This window comes from Prunus avium, chromosome 8, assembly GCF_965620075.1.
Source record: "Prunus avium chromosome 8, drPruAviu1.hap1.1, whole genome shotgun sequence".
NCBI lineage: Eukaryota > Viridiplantae > Streptophyta > Magnoliopsida > Rosales > Rosaceae > Prunus > Prunus avium.
In genome coordinates this window covers 27,047,217-27,065,460 of record NC_142291.1, presented here as the reverse complement: position 1 = coordinate 27,065,460, position 18,244 = coordinate 27,047,217, and the positions used below count along the sequence as shown (strand labels likewise).

At 34.5% G+C, this 18,244-nt stretch overlaps 1 protein-coding gene across 2 annotated transcripts; it reads right to left on the bottom strand.

Moving 5' to 3' along the window:
• Nucleotides 1-567: 567 nt before the first annotated feature.
• LOC110768500 (Kinesin motor family protein) lies at nucleotides 568-11,313 on the bottom strand. Of its 2 annotated transcripts, none has more exons than XM_088245294.1 (25): nucleotides 10,600-11,313; nucleotides 10,365-10,462; nucleotides 10,106-10,195; nucleotides 9,896-9,948; nucleotides 8,927-8,992; nucleotides 8,358-8,411; nucleotides 7,966-8,025; nucleotides 7,683-7,761; nucleotides 7,517-7,584; nucleotides 6,959-7,015; nucleotides 6,759-6,863; nucleotides 6,278-6,382; nucleotides 5,901-6,008; nucleotides 5,653-5,787; nucleotides 5,371-5,553; nucleotides 4,721-4,940; nucleotides 3,994-4,130; nucleotides 3,681-3,800; nucleotides 3,514-3,564; nucleotides 3,296-3,343; nucleotides 3,002-3,139; nucleotides 1,872-2,606; nucleotides 1,279-1,408; nucleotides 1,083-1,193; nucleotides 568-895 (listed from the first exon to the last, which is right to left on the bottom strand). In XM_088245294.1, exons 1-24 carry the CDS (start codon nucleotides 10,938-10,940, stop codon nucleotides 1,108-1,110), a joined length of 3,267 nt encoding a protein of 1,088 aa, XP_088101420.1. In that variant the 5' UTR covers nucleotides 10,941-11,313; the 3' UTR covers nucleotides 568-895; nucleotides 1,083-1,107. The 2 variants fall into 2 exon arrangements, with proteins under 2 accessions (XP_088101420.1, XP_088101421.1); XM_088245295.1 differs by having other exon boundaries at nucleotides 5,653-5,784.
• Between the last annotated feature and the right edge of the window lie 6,931 nt (nucleotides 11,314-18,244).

The window sequence follows — 18,244 nt, the reverse complement described above, 5'->3', positions numbered from 1 at the left end:
GGAACAGAGGCAAAGACACGAGGACATAGATATAGATACAGATACAGAGAGGGGGTAGTGCAACTGGAATAGTAAAGTCATTCCCATCGTCTAATATTAGGGGCAGGCAAGGTGCAGATTGGTTCGGTTTCATCCAAAACTGCGGTCTAACTAAATACAACATAGAACGGTTTGGTTTGGTTCGATTTCGACAAAAATCACGGAAGAAACTGAACCAAATCAAACTAATTAATATATTGTTCTATTCTATCAGAGGCAAAGCTAGTAATTAATTTAAAACAAAACCACATCAAACAAGCAAATATCAAACTCACTGCAAATATGTAATGACTCGCATCCATAAAAGTCAAATCCGAAATCTACTCACATCCACGTTCTGTTCATTGAACATTATTTTTATGGTGACTTAAAAGATTGGCTCAATAGCAGTGAGAACCACAATGCAAACAACCCACTATGTTCTCTCTCTCTTTTTTTGGGTAAATAACCCACTATGTTGCAGGAAACAAGATAACTATTTACCACCCAAAAACAAAAAGTCAACCCTAAAATCCCACCGTGAATGACTCAAAAGAAAAGAACAGTGAAATAATGAATTAACATTGCAGAGGTGGAAGAATATTGCTTCTTAAGCATTACATTGTTTTTTTTCTTTCTATACATGGTTTCAATCACAACATTTTGCTGCATACTCCAAACAAAGCAACATTCTGCATCTCAAACTCCCAAATTTGATTGGTTTCTATTTCCCAACTTTGTCCCTTGTTATTTTACAGGACCCAGGCGAGAGAGATAGAAACAAAATATTGATATACCTTTTACACAGTTTACATACAGGCAAACTAATTAAAGAATCGCACCCACTATTTCACATAAAACAGAATCATGATAAGGCCTGCAAAATAAAAAGTCCAAAACAAAATGAAAACCATCCTCGTTAAATTACCGATCCAATACTGCAAATCGATGAAATAAATGTTATGGCATCGCCCTCTTAAAAGGAACCATAGCAGATAGGATTTGCTTTTTTTTAATCCGAAAAATAATCAAAAGGAAAAAAAAAAATTAACAAATTGCATTACCTTCATTTGAGGGCATAAAACAGTGTTATGAGGTAAATGCAAAAAGCCTATCTGCAATCTTTGTACGACAAATTGGGCACTCGGAACAAGCAAGTGAACAAGATTTACACACTGCAAAAGGTACCATAGTTACTTACTATAAGAAATGACGAGCATATATTGGTTTTTTTTTTAACACAGCTTCAGAATGACTTACAACAAAAATGCCGGCAGGGCAGAAGAATTGCTGCAGTTGGTGATTCAAAACATACTTTACACAGATGGGAATTGGCATCTCCGTTGCCCTGGTGTTTGAGCTCTTTGTCCTTCATCTCTTGCATTCGAGCCTGAAAAAATAAAAGGATGGTGCACAAAAACAGTCAAGCTTTTAATCTACTTCACAATATAATTCATTAATCTTTTTCTTCTTAAGCAGATTTGACCTCCACATGCTTTTCCAAAAAAATGGCTGATCCCTCACAATCATAAGCACGATAACATCTAGAATAAGACCATTTTGATTGAGCCAAGATGGCCTAATCTCTATGCAAATATGTTTTAGGTCCAAACTTAGTGGCCTAAGAAAATATCATCCTTTTAAATTTATGTAGTAGTAGACTTTTTTAGTTTTCATGTTCTCAAAGCCATTAAAACATCATTGAGAGCTTTTGTCTCATTGGTTTAAAAACATTAAACAAACCTTAAAACAGAATCGATCATCTCTTAATACGTCTCCAGAACAAATTGCAAAAGAATTCCAAAACAATCTAGAACAATAACGTTAAAAGATAATGCAGATTCTCAGGTTACCTTGAGGCGAAGAACGAGAGGTTCTTCTGTAGGACTTTCGTCATCAGCTGGTTTCGAAACATCCAAAACTTGTCTCTCTTTGGGGACAGTATTACTGTCACTTGTTTTTAAACCATTACTATTTCTCATCACATCATTGTGCCTTTCTTCTGTGTGTGTCTCAGGGATAGATCCACCCTCTTTTTTTAATTTTGCAACCAACACCCACATGTTCGCTAAATCATTTTCTAGAGCTTCCTCCCTTTTCTTTGCATCTTCAACCTTTTTTCTGTATTCCTCTTCTACAAATTCCTTTTCAGCAAGGGCAGCCTCAAGAGCTGCCTCTCGCTGTTTCCTTGCCTGAAGTTCCATCTTTAAATCATCAGCATCAAGATTCCATGACTCAAAGTCATCAGACATCCCTGGTACCTCATTAGCACGACCAGAGAGCCTCCCTTTCCTCCCAGATCTTGCTCCATCATTGTACTTGCGGTTAGCACCATTAACAGGTTGCATAACAGAGCTTCTAGAATTGGCCAACTCCCGAGCAGCCAACAACTCTTTCTCTAGTTTTGCACTCTGCAGTGAGAGCTTTGTCACTTCACCAGCCAAATTCTTCAACTCCACAGCAGCAGCAGATGCCAGTTCTTTTGCATAAGAAGCTTCTTCGGCCAGTTTTTGATTTTGTACATGTAACCCACTGTTCTCTTCTGAGAACTGGACGTGCTCCAGCTTCAGTTTCTCATTCTCAATCTCCTATGAGAAGGAACAAAAGCATCAACCAGTTAGAAGTATAGCATGAAAGCTAAAGCAACCTCTTACATTAGTATAATAGCATCTTCAGGCACGATACAAGAAAGATTAAAAACTGATATTAATGAAGTTATGTGAAAACAAAAAAGAAATGACTACACAAAACTATGGACTGCACCATTCTAACAAAAGAAAAAATTATCACTGTCAAGTAATAATGATAGAGGAACTAAGGTTCTACATGAAAGCACAAATGAACGAACCAAGAATAATAAACTAAAACAAGAGGAGTGCAAGTCAAGAGTATGGCAAAATACTTTGACACTCAAGGTAACAACTAGAAACTACTAATCTATCAAGCTCTATGGATTGATAAGCTAGAAAGTTCAAATAATCACCTGAGACTGAATTTTCTTTTTGAGCTCCTCAACATATTCTTCAGATACACAGTGCTCGGAAGACGTTTCACCAGAAACTGAAGCCAAACGTCGCTCTAACTGATTCACTTTTTCGTGCAATTCCACGTTCTCTGCACACTGCAAATAAGCAAAGATAGCTCAGCAATATAACAAGAGGAAATAAAAGTCTGCACTGAAACATGGAAGAAAGCTTCAGATAAATCAGCTGGATAGAATAAAAAATTAATCAAAAAATATGACTGAAAGGAACCAAGGAAGATAAAATATTCTAACCTTATTTTGCAATTGCTCCTGAAGAATACGATTGTCTGCTGATTTTATCTGCATGAACGTTACACTTAAAAGAATAAATTATACCGCCATTATAATGCATTGGGCAAATGTTATAACATCAAAAAGAAAACTAAAAATTAAAGTGTTGCATGAAATTTATAAATGAAACACTGCCCATTTAATGTCCATCACACTGATATAGTAACACATTCACTCACTTCCAACTCAAATCCTTTCTCATTGCACTGGGTCGTCAGTCTTTTAACTGTCTGTTGCAGAAGAAAATGAAAGCAATTAAAACAAAGCTTCAGCTATCTGTTGACAACAGTAGAACAAAAAATGAGAACTACTTATAATAATGAAGATGATGAGAACGCAAAACTACCTGCTGCATCTCAACCAAAGATGCATTGGCAATTGAAGCCTCACCACTTTCATTTATGCGCTGTTCTAAAACTCTCATTTGCCTTCTCTTTTCATGGATATCACGTTCCAAGTTCTCAATCTGTAAGCATGCAAAGTTGTTCATCAGGGTCATTTTACGGAAAATAAACATACTTCTGCAGCTGCCAAATGAAGCTGTAAACTCCTAAATTATTTAGAATGGTGAATGCTAAATTTTTAAAAAGGAATGCATATTAGCACTTCTAAAAATAATGATGCAGAATAGGATTAATAAGAATAAATGGAATTTATACTTGAGTTTTTGCGCTATCAGGATCATTTACAGACTGCTCCACCAATCGCTTCAAGGAGCTGGTGCCAAGTGCAATCTCTCCAGCAAGCATCTTAACTTGCTCAACAAGCAGGTCTATATGATCTGACATTGTCATCCCTCCCTAAAGTACATTAAAATAAGCAGTCATGCTTACATCAAAAGAATGAATGATTAGTACTTAAATGAAAATATGACTATTTTAGCCAACCAACGAAATCATACAGACACTCACCCAAAGACAATTCTTAATTACCATAAGTTTGTTCATAAGAGATATAGTTGTATTAGGTGGCAATCAAAGCAAATAGTGTATAGACAAAACTTCATGCCACATCCTAATTTGATAATTGTTTGTAAGTAAAATTAAGACTTCCTGATTTGACAATTGCATGTCTAAGTTGTGAACAGAAAAAATATATACAGGAAGAATTGACAAAAATCTGGAAAATAGAGAAGATATCTTCCCTACAAATCCTATGCGTAAACTCCTCCAAGGGTATGCTTGTAGATGTCTACAATATGCAGTGTGCCTACACCAATATATATGTGTTTGCATGCACGCATGTGGGAAAGAAATTAGCACGTTTCACTTCCCTCTTCCTCAGAAAGTACCTCTCAGAAAAAATTTGCGAGATTACTAGGTAAAGTAATCGAGCTTTATATGCTGAATGGCGACAAAGCCAAAGTAAACGAAAAAATAGCATAACTTGCCATTGGATGTCTCGAACCACTGATAAGTTCACCGGCTTGAGTTGATTCCGTAATAGTACTGCTAGCTGGTGAGAGATCGTCATTCCACCTGCTGGAAGATCTTTTGTGTCTAAAATCATTAGCCAGATCTGAAGGAACAGCAGAGGCAGAAGACGGTGACTCCTTCTGGTTCTCACTTTCTAGAAGTAAGGGCCCATCTCGCACTACTTCTACTTTCTGACAGAGAAAAGTCACAAAATGTAAGCATCTGACCATGCTTTTCCCACCAGAAAACAAGAAGTACGAAGGATCTGTTGCCACTATAAATCTTTTTAAGAGCATAATAAACTAGAAATACAGTCACACACACACATACAAAATGCATGAATATCAAAATTGAAGTGATGGGAATTGCAATCCTTTTCTTATTTACTAAAACTAAGCAAGCAAACAGTGACAGGAAACATGCATCCTTGTCTATATAGCTTACAAAACAAAAGTAACTTCTCCAACATTCAGCATAATACTTTTCCTCGCTTATGATTGGTCTCATTTCGAATAAATATTATCAACATTCAAAGCTCAAACAACTAAGATAAAGAAAGGGGAAGAAAACAACAGCACAGACCATGCTATAATCTACAACTTCATTGGGTAAGGAACTCACATCATCCTCACCAACCGAATAACTACGCTGGTGGCTGGGAATATCACCCAAACATCCAGGAATTGTATTTTTTGAAGAAACAAGAATGAGCTTCGTCAGCCTCTGGATTCTACTCATAAGAGCAGCCTTCGCTTCCTCTTCTTCCTCCAATCTTGATTGCATTTTAAATTGGCCTTCTTCCAACTATTTCCAAAGAGCAATGATCATATGAAAATCTTAGTCAAACTCATACTAAGCCATTGCCACCATCAAACAAAACTGATATCATTTCAAAAGCAAAACCTTTTGTTTTAAGGTGATAATCTCCTCATGGCTGATGCCAACAAGCATCCCCTTCCTTAGCTGATCAAGTTCTTCTTTAAGGACCGAAATTTCTCTTTGATACTTCTTAATCAAAGACTTCTCATCAATAATCTGCTATAAATAATTTCAAAAAATAAAACAGAAAACAACGAGCAGAATTGTGAGCTCAAGTGTTTACTTTTGAGTATTGTCTTAAAACATTATTCATGCAATGAATTGTAGAACACCTTATTGCGTGATGCATAGATTTCTACTCGCTTTGCCCTGCTTGCAAATTTCAATGTATTATGAGTTTCCTCCATACTGCTTGATGCAGGGGTAACAGTGCAAATAAGCTGGGAACATACGCATAAGAACAAAATAAAGGCAAGTTATAATAGTTTTAATTGCATAAACTTTCGGAACAGTTGATTCAAAAGCACATCCCCTGGTAAAGGTTTTTTTTTGGTCCAAAATCTACATTGGAGAGGTTTTAAAACAAAACAATAAACAATGAAAAATTCAACAGAAGGCCATGGGAAAAAGTAAATCATATATATTACACATTACATGATTTACAACAAAAATGGAATAATGGGCTAACAATTGTAGCATTCAAACTCACCGAAACATGACCGTGCCCACCTAACGAGGATTGTAGAAGGCGGGTAAGCTTAGAATCTCGATATGGAACATGGGATGCCTTTCCCTCACTCAGTTTTCCTATTACCTTCATTGCAACCATACAATCAAGTTACGAGCAAAAGATTAGCTTGTTTATCTTTTCACCCGAAACATTAAAATGATTTATAAAAATAGTGACCATTTTCTTGGTAAAACTGAATAGAGTGACCATTAAACAATAAAGCAATATAAATTTCCTCTCAGCTAGAAGTGAAATTGCATCAGCATCGTGTTGCATCAACATTGTCACCAAATACAGTCTTTCATATGGCTGGAATGGTATGCATGAAGGCTTTGCTTAGGCTTGGGAAAATAGATAATGCAAATTATGTAGTAAATAATCTATTATAATATATAATAAATAAAAAAAGGCCAAAAAAATTTCTACGTTTGGTAATATAATTGAATTGTCAGGTACTTACAGTTCCAAGAGTTAGAAGGCTCTTGTTTATGTAAGATCCTTCCTTTCTTCTTAGTCCAGTTGTTTCGGTTTTTGAGCTCTCAGATCCAGCAAGATCAATCAAATTCTAAAGAAAACAAACAAACAAAAAATATGACTAAACATACATGTATATAAATAAACAACCTAATATTTCGGAATGAAAATTTAATTGAGCCATACAAGTTGAGAGAAGATCACTCCATCATATTCATCACCATGGGCACTACTTTCAATCATCTGCAAATGCATCGGTCAGTTAAATATTAATTAGCAGGAATGTAGCAGAATTGATAGCATTCACAATTCCATGTGCAGAAATGAAGAGACAGAAAATTACTCCAACAGAATGCAAAAATTTTACAAATAAAAGTAGGCAACTCCTAAATACAATTACTGCCCAAATTATTATAAGGAGCTGTTAACCATGTATTATCCAGGAAAATATTATTTGAAATCATTTCATTCACAAAATTTTAAAAGTTATTTATGTGTTCCAGAAGGAATACCAAAGGCTCAAATAAGGAACAGTGTGATACGGTTTATATTTTATTTAACACTGACTTACATGTTGCTTTATTCGTGAATGCATTGCATGTCTTGGTGTGTGCACATATTGGTCTATCCACATTGATAAAAGATACAATACCAAACACAATCTCGAAACTATAGATTGATTTGTTGGCAACTTATCACGATCAAGGCAGTACAATTCATTGATACATTATGAAGAATGTTTACCAGTGTAAATATGGTGTGGCTTCGACTACTCAACAGATTAAAATTGTTGGATCCAACATGACGATGTTCTGCCATTACCATGCACCAGTTAAAAACTCAGTAAAAAAATCATCTTTAACCTAACAAAATTGGGAGAAAAACTAAAGTCATCACTACAAGTAAGTACCTTCGCCAGCAGCAATAAAAGAAAGTGCATGCCCAGGAGACAAAACAACTTCTTCCTTTATACCCTCAACATATGTACCCTGAAAATATAAGCATAACGACACAGACAACTGATAAATCCAGCAACAAACTAAATGTACTTACAAAAATTAAGCTTTAAAAAGTACAAAAGTACAAACCTTTTTTTTTTCGAATAAGACATAAGTGGGGTATTTTAGAAAAGGCCTTAGAAAGAAAATAGATACAGTTAAATAAGGACTTCCAATAAAAGATAAGTAACAAACCTGTGAATCTTCTCTCACACGCAAATTTTGACCTGTTGGATCAAGCAAGTCATTTATCACCTGATATGAGATGCACAAATAGCTCCAGAAATCAATACAAATAAGAATGATGAACATAGCAAGAAACTTTGACTTAGACAACAACTATAGTCTCCATGTTAAGGTTAACACAAAAACTAAGAAGGACAAAAAGAGCCATCTGTCAAGTAGAAAATTAGATCATGAACATGAAAACAAATAAATGATGGTTGAAAGAAATCCCAGAGTTTAAATTATAGAGCTTATTTTCATAACTAAGAAGAATGATAAATACATTTTACCAGGAAAGGAATGAGCTACCGTATAATCTGAAGCCTTAAAACGTGACTGCCAATAAGAATAGTTCTACTAACCTCATTGTAGATCTCAAGATATGAGACACGGAGTAAAAACTCCCTCCCTGGGGTCTGAAATGAGAATGCAACTTTCAGTTAGTCATCACAGCAGGCAACTCAAGTAAGTCATTTGTTAGTATCAACAAAAACAGAAAATAAACCTTCCATGAGTATACAAGGCAAAGCAAATAGTCATATACTATTGGCAAGGTAAGAAAGAATGCAAGATAAATTAGTCCACAGAAACTAGTATATAGAACTCTGGTCTGTCAAGTATTAAATTGGTTCAATAAACCTAAAACTCCATGCCCATGAAACAATTATGGAACATTGGTCTGTTAAGTATTTTATTGGTTCACAGAAACCAGCAGAAGATACAATTAAAAGTCTATAAAGCAAATTACTATGATAACTTGCTGAATAAAACATATTGCAATCAGGACGAGTATGTTTTAAATCATAATGCAACATCAGTGTGCAACATCCTGTACAAAATAAAACTGAAAAGATCCTGGGACAATGTTAAATTGAACAGAAAGGGCGGAGGAACAAAGAACAGCTCATACAAAATTCATAGGTGCCCTTACATCTTGGATAATACTGAAGACATCCTTTATCGCCAATGGTATGATACCTGGAGAGTTTTGATCTCCCTGCGTATGATGAGAAATGGGTTAAGTAACAGTATTGTTACTGTCCATGGAATATACCATAACAGTGAGAAAGTTTCACAACATTGTAAGGTAACAGAAACAAGAAATATCAAGTACGGTATTCATAAAGCAAAATGTAGGGTAAAACACAAACATATGGTGAAGATTATGGAAGATAACAAATACATCCAAAAGATGATATTCTTGCAGAATCTACAATTGGACTTTGCTTCATAACAGTGTTCCAAAGTAAACGAGTTCAACATAACTACATGTTCGTGCATAAAAAGTTATTTGTTACATTTCTGCTAAGCAAAAGCCAAACCTAAGACTTCCCCAAGTGCACCTTAAAAAACTTAATCATTTATAGCCTCCTTAAATTAGATATTGATAGTTATTTAGATAGGTCCCACCAGGGGTATTTTGACTAGCTCAAAGAATTAGAAAAAAAAAACGACCATTGATAATTTGATATCAATAGAATTGTGCCTTAGGGAGGGTCTCTTTACATGTTGTAAGAATGCAGAAGAATCTAACTTATACTCTGTCTTGTAGCTTGGGAGCTTTTGGGGTTTACTCTTGCACTTTAGGATTCCAATGGGCTATATTAGGTCCTGTTAGTCTGCACGGTAGATTTGTAAAGACCAAAAGCTATCTGGAGACCAGCTCCTAAGTATCATTTGGTTCCTGTGGCTTGATTAGTTGAGAGACATGAAAAGATTTTGAGGGAGTGGAACACTACATTAAGTAGTTCTCCATTAATCATTATTCATTTATTTTTGCAGGGCCATACAAGTAAAGTTTAAATTTAATTGCCTAATGTGGAACCAAACAGGCCATCATGGTTTTTAACATTCATAGGCTTTCAGTAGCAAAAGCCCAAGAAAAGACAGTGGCACTTACATGCATAGTGTGTGTCTTTCCACTACTTGTCACACCATAAGCAAAAACAGTACCTGCATTGTTAGTAACCAAGCCATAAGATAAGGAAAATTAACAAGAGAACTGAATGAAATTTAATTAATTAGCATTTTTCAAATAAAGCTAATAGACTTTTCATTACAAGCAATAACGAATTCTCCCTTTGGAGTCTACAAGAGCAGTGTGTCATACCATTGACACCTTCCATGGCAGCTTTGACAACAGGTTTAGCTGCAACCTCGTACACCTCTTGTGAATTGGCATGCTGTCCAAAAACTCTATCTGCAACAACAAAAACATCCTCAAATCCAACAATTTTAAAACCCTGTAATTTCTACGTTAAATGCAAATGAATTCTAACACATTTGCTTTTGAATCTACCAAAATCGAATTAGATTCACATTCAAATTTTCAAATTTGGAAGTACAATTAATAACAATTAAGACAATACCAAATGCATATGCTGTAGCCGGATTGTACTCATTCCTCACTATCTTATCGCCGTCCGCGTACCAAGTGATCTCGTCCCCTCTCTGAAACTCCCTCTCGCTGCAAGAAAAAGCCCCAAAAGCAAAACCATTCAATCACATTACCTCAAGACCAAACCCTAGAACCAAACGGTTCAAAATCCGCCAATCCCAAACCCCATAGATCTGATCCAATACGCTCAGATCTACCATTATTACCTCAGCGGCCTAAACCGAATGGTGACCGAGATGCTATCCCCACCCCTCGGCGCCTCGACCATCTCCGCCAAAAGCTCCTCGGACGCGAAGCCCACCGGCGCGCGAGCACTATAACCGCCTGAACCGTACTGCATTGAATCGGAGCGGCTGCGACTCGGCGTCATGGATCGGGACCCGAGTCCACCTCCCGAGTTGTAAAACGACGTCGCTGAGGTCGAGCAGGAGCGCGGAATGATCCGGCCGTTCATCAACGAGGACGAGGACGAGGTCGACGAGTAGGGGCTGGAGGGCTTGCGGTAGGAGAAAGGCGAGCTGCTGCGGGCTCGTGAGGACGAGGCCATCCAGCTGAGTCAACACGGACGGTGACTCGGAGAGAGAAAAATGCAGCAATTAAAAAACGAAAACAAACGAGTGGAAGGAAGAAGAGGAAGAAGAAGAAGAAGTAAAAGAAGAGCAAAGAGAAAGAGAATATGTCAGAGAGGTCACATGGCTTGCGAGCCAAAAGCGAAGAACATTGTTTTTCCTTTTTTATTTATTGAATTAAAGCCTTCAGCTATTATTCTTCTTCACTCTCTCACACTGTGTGCGCGACTGTAGAGAGAGAAACTGAGGGGGAGAGAGAGAGGGAGTTTCGTCTTCTTTAAGACAAAGTGAGAGTTGCAGAGAGAGAGAGAGAGGGACTAATAACCGGTGAGTGGTGAGAGTGAGGACGACGGTAGTGGATTAAATTTTGAAATTTTAAAAAATAAAATATTTAAATTACTTGGGGTGACGTGGCGAGGTGGTTTAAATTTGGTGAAGGAAGGCAACCGCGCGCATTATGCATTAAAAAGATGGACTTTGAAAAATAAAAACGCTAAGAATGAGCGGGAATAACAGCGGCCGCCGATTAAGACAATTTATATAATGCCAAAAAATTATCATCTAATTTATATAATGCATTGTAATTCGTACTCTTGCATCTATTGAACGATATTCATCGTTTCCTTTCCAAAAAATACCATTTAATTATTTTTTGGGTTTTTTAACTTTTATTATGTGTGAGTAAATAGTAAATACTTGCTCATATGTAAATTAGGCCTTTTAGTTAGAGTAATAAATCCGTCACCTTGCACGCAAGTTTGAATCCCTCTCCACATAGATTATTATCGAATATTTAAAGTGACTTGCAACCTAAGTCTAAAATCAAAACAAAAAAACCATATTTATACCTCATATAATATCTCCAAGCCACGATTTGACTCTCTATTTGTTAAATACTTCTGAGCTTGCACATATTTGTGTTTAGGGATGAGCGTGGTAGATTTCTTGAATATATGATGGTGAAGAGTGATATACAATAGGAGTCTTGTTTGCATAAGTGCACGTAATGGTTGATGAGGTGTGTGTAGATGAACTAAGTTTTTTTTTTAAAGACCTTTTTTTATTGAGAAGGGCAACAGCTTCAAAGGCGGCCCTAGGGTGGTGCAAGAGGCGCCACCGCACAGGGCCCCTAATTTTTGAGGGCCTCCGGAAAAAAAATTTCTTTATATTACATATATATTAATATTACAAGAATTGTATATATACTTTAGCGTGTTACATGTTGGCACAAAAGTGTGTGGTGGAGTTGGCTTTCCAACGCATATCCCTTAATAGAAACTTTAAATAACTATAAATAAAAAAACAGAAACACTTTATAAAAATAAAAAATAAAAAAACATCAAACTAAGCTAACCAGCAGCAGTATTTGTCAATCTCTTTTGTTCAAGTATCGAAGTACTTTCTTCCACAAAAAAAAAAAGCTTCATGACTTATTCTTTCCCTTAAACTCTGATTTTCTAATAAGTAATTATCATCATTCATCAATCTCTTTGGTTCTTTTTTCAATCCTTTGACAATTTTTGTTATTCTTTCAATTTCAGGAATTTCAACACCAAAAAGCGAAAACCCTAATTTCTAAATTCATAAAAACCACTTAAAATCATAAAGTCAGATTCAATCAAATCTCAATTCAAATCCAGGTATGTATCTAAATTTCAATCTATATATTACATGACTTATTTTATTAAATTATTATCATATTGATGATTGGTTATATAAGAAAATATAGTTTTTATAAATATTTATCTATTTATTGTTGGGGTTATCTTCCAGGTTATAGGGTTTTGGAATTTTTCTTTATAATCTAAACATGCCACCTACTAGAAAATACGTTTCTGGATATACAAAAAGACTTAGAAAAGAAACATCGAGGAATTGACTCAATATCAAAAAGGAGCTCTAGATAGATTCATTGTTAAAGAATCACGTGCTGCAATTGATAAAAATATTTCCAATGAACAACAAGAAGATGATGTTGAGGAATTGAAAGATACTGAAAACAATATGGATGAATGTGTGGGTAATGTTGACAATGAAAATGCTGATATCGATGAAAATGTTGTTTTATGACATTAAGGTACGACAACAAAAAATTATAGTATTTTTGTATTAGATTATGTGAGACCCCAATTTAAGTTTCGCACAGGGCCCTCAAAATCTCACGTACGACCTTGTATAGCATACTAAACTAACACACACTACACGAATGTTAGGACTCGAACCCAAGACCTTTCCTGAGGGAGCAATTGCTCCACCCCACTACAATTATGGGTCCTTTGCATATGATGATGAACTAGGTTTCATTTTTGAAGTATGATGTCTCTTATTGTATTTTTACGCTATAGTAGAATTAAGAAAAATAAATAAATCACCACTGGGGTGACTCAAATCAATATTGAATTTTAACATAAAAACTCGTTAAAATTGATATCATCAATTGGTAATCAAAAGTTAATTTTATTAAAAGAGAATATTAAAAAATATGATTAAATGTTGCCAACCGGGTCTAACCCAGTGGAAAAGGACATTGACTTGCAAACTAGTGATCTCAAGTTCGAACCCTCATGACTTCTTAGTAGTGTGTGTCCCTTATAATTTAGACTATCACTTGTATTAAAAAAAAAATTGTTATATGTTAATTTAGGTTGTTCAACGAACTACTTGGCTCAATGCCCAATCATCTCTATTGAATTAATGTTTTTTTTGGGCTGTTTTGTGTATTAATTTACTATATTGAATGGTTAATGTAAGTGGTTGTAACTAATACTTTGGCATATTTGAAATAAATTTAAAAGTCACGTTGACTAGGATTAATGGGGTTTGTGGTATACTCCATCAAAGCTTAAACTTGTTATATAAATAAGGAATTGGATGAGAGCATCTTACCCAAACGTGTTTCAATGTATATACAATTTAACTATTTTTTTCTCTTTATTTATTTTATAACATACTTAAATAACAAAACTAAATTTAATTTTTATAAGGATTTTTTGTCCGACCAAGACCAATCATGGCCGGCATGACAAAAATTGTCGTTGGAGAATAAAAAAAAATCCTCATCGATTATTTGTTAGAAGATAAGAGTTAAAATAGAATATATATATATATATATATATATATATATATATATATTGTGAATAAATTAAGAAGGCAAAAGAGTTGCCATACTTAGGCCATCTCCAACCCAAATGGGGCTAAACTCAAATCTCCCCTTCAAAATACAACTATTCATGTATTGTTCGGACTCAAAAAGTTTTTCCCTCCAACTATGTAGACTCATAATTTGAGTCCGCAACTTTATTAAATTGTTTAAAAAAAGGCTAATCCCTAATTTTTATTTATCGTTAATTTTTCTTGACATTATTTTTGTTTCACTTTTAAAAAACAAGTACAACAACATTTTTTTTCATAAACTTTAATGAGAATTTATAGAGTTTGGGATGTGTTTTGAGGTTAGATTTGATTTAGAATATTTGATTTATTTATTTTAGCTGTTGAGTTTTAATTTCAGTCGTTGGATCATTTGTTTTCTTGTTAGATTGTTTTTTACAGTTGGATTTGCTCATATTAAATCTTAGCCGATAGATATTACATAACCTTTGAAATTAAATTGGAAATGAAAAAGAAACAGTAGTTTGAAGGAACCCATTGGATTCCTACAACCCTTCATCCCAACGCGCCATGTGTCTTGACGACGCAGGGCCCTTGCTGCAAGTGCTTCACATGGGTTGCATCATACATTGGTGTGGGCTCCACTAAATTACCAGTCCGACTGAAACACAGACTGCTATTTGACCCCAAAAACCAGTCTGTGGAAATTTTAGCCCGCTCCTATACAAGGGTTGGAGAGGTTTTCGGGCTAAAAACCTAAATTTTGGGTTTCGCCAGGGTGGGTTGGAGATGGCCTTACGAAATAAACCAATGTCTTTTCATAATGTACATACATGTAGTTCATGATTCGACTGATGGATAGTCAACTACCAATCTTCTTAGAAAGATGGAAATTCCCATTGTTTGGCTGAAAAACTTATCAAATTAGAGAAAGAAAAAAATGTATGGCCAAACATTGCAAGCCTCCACAATGACTGCCTCTTGCCCCTCATATTTGAGTATCGTTGGGTCTTGAAATAGGGGCTTCATGCTCTCAAGTGTCTCCATTGTGGGAGCCATCTCGTCGAGTGGCGGACGCACAACGGGACAAATGGGGTTAGGCTACCTCATGGATGTCAAAAAAAATAGATGTAGAGTCCTCAAGCGATCATATGGCCAGCATATGGGCGACCCTAGATGCACACAAGGTGATTGACGAAAGATGATGGATTAATTTTTTTATATTATTTTGGGTAGTTTAGATGTAAGTTTCTTTTACTTTGGAAGAAAAGAAGACTTTTGGATGTTATTTGGATTGTGGTGTATCTAATCTTGACTATGGAATATATATTAATATTGAAGTTTGTTATTCTTTAACTATCAGTTTGGTGACAAATGAAGGAGGTCAAAAAAAATTTGTTGTCAAAGTTAGGAAGTGAGAGGGACGTTTTCTCACACACACGCACACACTGACAATTCGAATGTGTCATGAGGGTTTCAATATGAAACTATTGATATGCAAGTTAATACTTTTTTTCATTGACCTATACCTCGTTGGTAAAGTTATATACATTCAATAATTCCCCAGTGTATTTTCATGATCCGAATTGTTCATAAGCAAATTTATTGCCATTTTACTTACAATTAATAAGCAGTGGTTGAGAATCACATAATAACGTGAAACCCATGATGTGAGGGAGACAAACCTTAGAGATATTTAAAAATAAAAAATAAGCTTTTTTTTAATAGGAGAAAGGAAGTTTACTAGTATATCATATTCCATTGCAATAATAAACTACCAACTAAAATAATAACATTATTAAATTAGCCAGTGGTCTCCTTTGCAACTTTCCAACAGTGCGTGTAAAAACGAGCAGGCCTTTTAGACGGTGGAGATTTAACATATCTTCCCATGTGATATGGCGGCATACTTTTACCTCCCGCGCCTTACACGTCGGATTTGGAAGGCAACGTGACAAAGGCATTTTGATGTTGTGTGGTGGGGCCACTTTCGTCTTTTCGTATCCTCCGTGAGCTCGTTGTCCAGCGGTTCATCTAAAACCATGAGACGTGTCTAACAAAAAGAAAAGAAAACCTCTCATATATCAGCAAAATATGTACTCAAATTATTCCCATTTCTGATTTTATCTTGTGATTATAACATTAACATTATAATTATTTAAATTTCAGACTTGTTATGTGGTTATTAACACATAATGAATAAAAAATCATGTGGGTTACACAATAAAATTTGTAATTAATACCTGAAAAATAGAAAATATATATTTATTATGAAGCAATAGTTTATCTCATGCTCTTTTATTCTCTTTCATATTCCTAACTTCACCGGTTGATAACTTCTCTCAATCTGAATAAGTAAAGATGTCATAAAATTATATTCAACGAATCTCTTTGAGATCGAATGAGATCTTTAGCTAAAATTTGTAGAAATGTCAACAACAACAAAATTAATCATATATAGTAGTTATTTTGCCCTTAAAATGAATCAACCTCTGGGAGGTTCCTAGGGAGAAAGTGACTTCTTACTGACTAGCTATCCAATATGTTTGTATCATTTTGGAAAAAAGAAGAAGAAGAAAGTGAGTCTCCTGTTGAGGTTCACATTGGTACAAAAGAACTGAATACAATGACAATACCACTTTAAACTTAAGATTCTGTAACAAGTAGATACTTCCGTAGGAGCATAATCTATTTTCACCTCAACACTGATTAGAGTAGATAAAAAAAAAGGGAGATTTACTACTATACCCAATATAGGAGCCCAAGTTATTTATATAAAAAACCCTATATGAAATGGACTTTAGAAACACATCCAAAGCCCATTTAGAACATAACAAAAAAGTTTTTAACTTCTTTTAAATTACAAAAATGGCATTGATTTCTTAAAACAAACCAAACCCCAAAATCTCATAAAAAATCTCAAAACACTTAATTGGGCATCAAAGTAATTTAATAATCAAAATTAAATTTAATAGGGCCAGCTGTCATTTTTGGGGTTTTTTTTTTGTTTGTTTATATAAATTAAATGGTGTATGGTTTATCTATATTATTAGTGTTAAGAATGAGTATATGATTAAATATCTCTATAAAAAAAAATATGAAACTGTTATTGACACTTAAAAAAATCATCATGCATTCATCTAGGTGTATTTTTTATATTATGTTTTAATACAAGAGAATAGTATATGATGATTTTTTCGGAGTGCTAATAATAATTCTGTAAAAAATTTAATTGTTGAATTAAACTGTTATAAAATAATTGAAATATTAATCTGTAGCTAAAATAGCTAGCATAACTCTGAAGTAGCCATTTCAAAAGTGGTTTGTTTAAAGATTTTATAGTCACTTTAGACCCTGTAATAGTTTGACTGAGTGTCGGTAAGATTTTTAACTTACCATCATTGCAACTAATATATGTTGCTTGAGCTTGATCCAAGGTTTCATATCACATGATTAGTACTAAACATACTCATTACGTGTGTATAATAATGTCCCTGAATACATTCCACTAGGAAATACATATATAATATTATTTCTATAATTACATATATTTTTCAAAATGAATCATCATGAAAAAAGTACTTCAAAATTAATTAATTCATTTGGTTATAACACAGGATAAAAACATTGGCATGTTGGTTATACCGTAACCACATCATCATGTTGTTTTACTTATCTGACTCTAATTAAATAAATAAACGAACACAATATTTTTTTATAAAAAATGGAAAGACTCATGATAATAATCAAAATGGTTAGACGATTTCCAATTTAGCTTTTTTTTTTTTTTTTTGTGTGCATAGATGTTCTTAAAATGATGACGTAAAAAGGGTTCATTTATATTAACTTACTAAACGATTAGCGCTTGAGCAGTATGTAGTTTGAATATCATAAGATTTTTCTTTTTATTTTTTCAATTACCATGTGTTGCCATGTTTACCTTCAAACATATTGGCGATTGTACGTAGCATGTGATTTGTCTAATCTTATTATTATTATTATTATTATTTTGCTATAACAAATCTTAACGGTGTTACTATTCAAGTAATAATATACAATTGGAATTTCACTGTCCAATAAAAAATTTGACTGAGTGATCATCATAAAATATTTCTTATTTCAAGGGGTTGAGTATTGTTAGTATGAGTACGAGTTCATCGAAATGCTGAAT

Coding starts and splice junctions, on each gene's coding strand:
- LOC110768500 (XM_088245294.1), bottom strand. CDS start 10,940: ATGGCCTCGTCCTCACGAGCCCGCAGCAGCTCGCCTTTCTCCTACCGC. Junction 3,565..3,680: donor CTTTGGTTGAGATGCAGCAG/GTAGTTTTGCGT, acceptor CTTCTGCAACAG/ACAGTTAAAAGACTGACGAC. Junction 2,607..3,001: donor AAAAGAAAATTCAGTCTCAG/GTGATTATTTGA, acceptor TCCTTCTCATAG/GAGATTGAGAATGAGAAACT.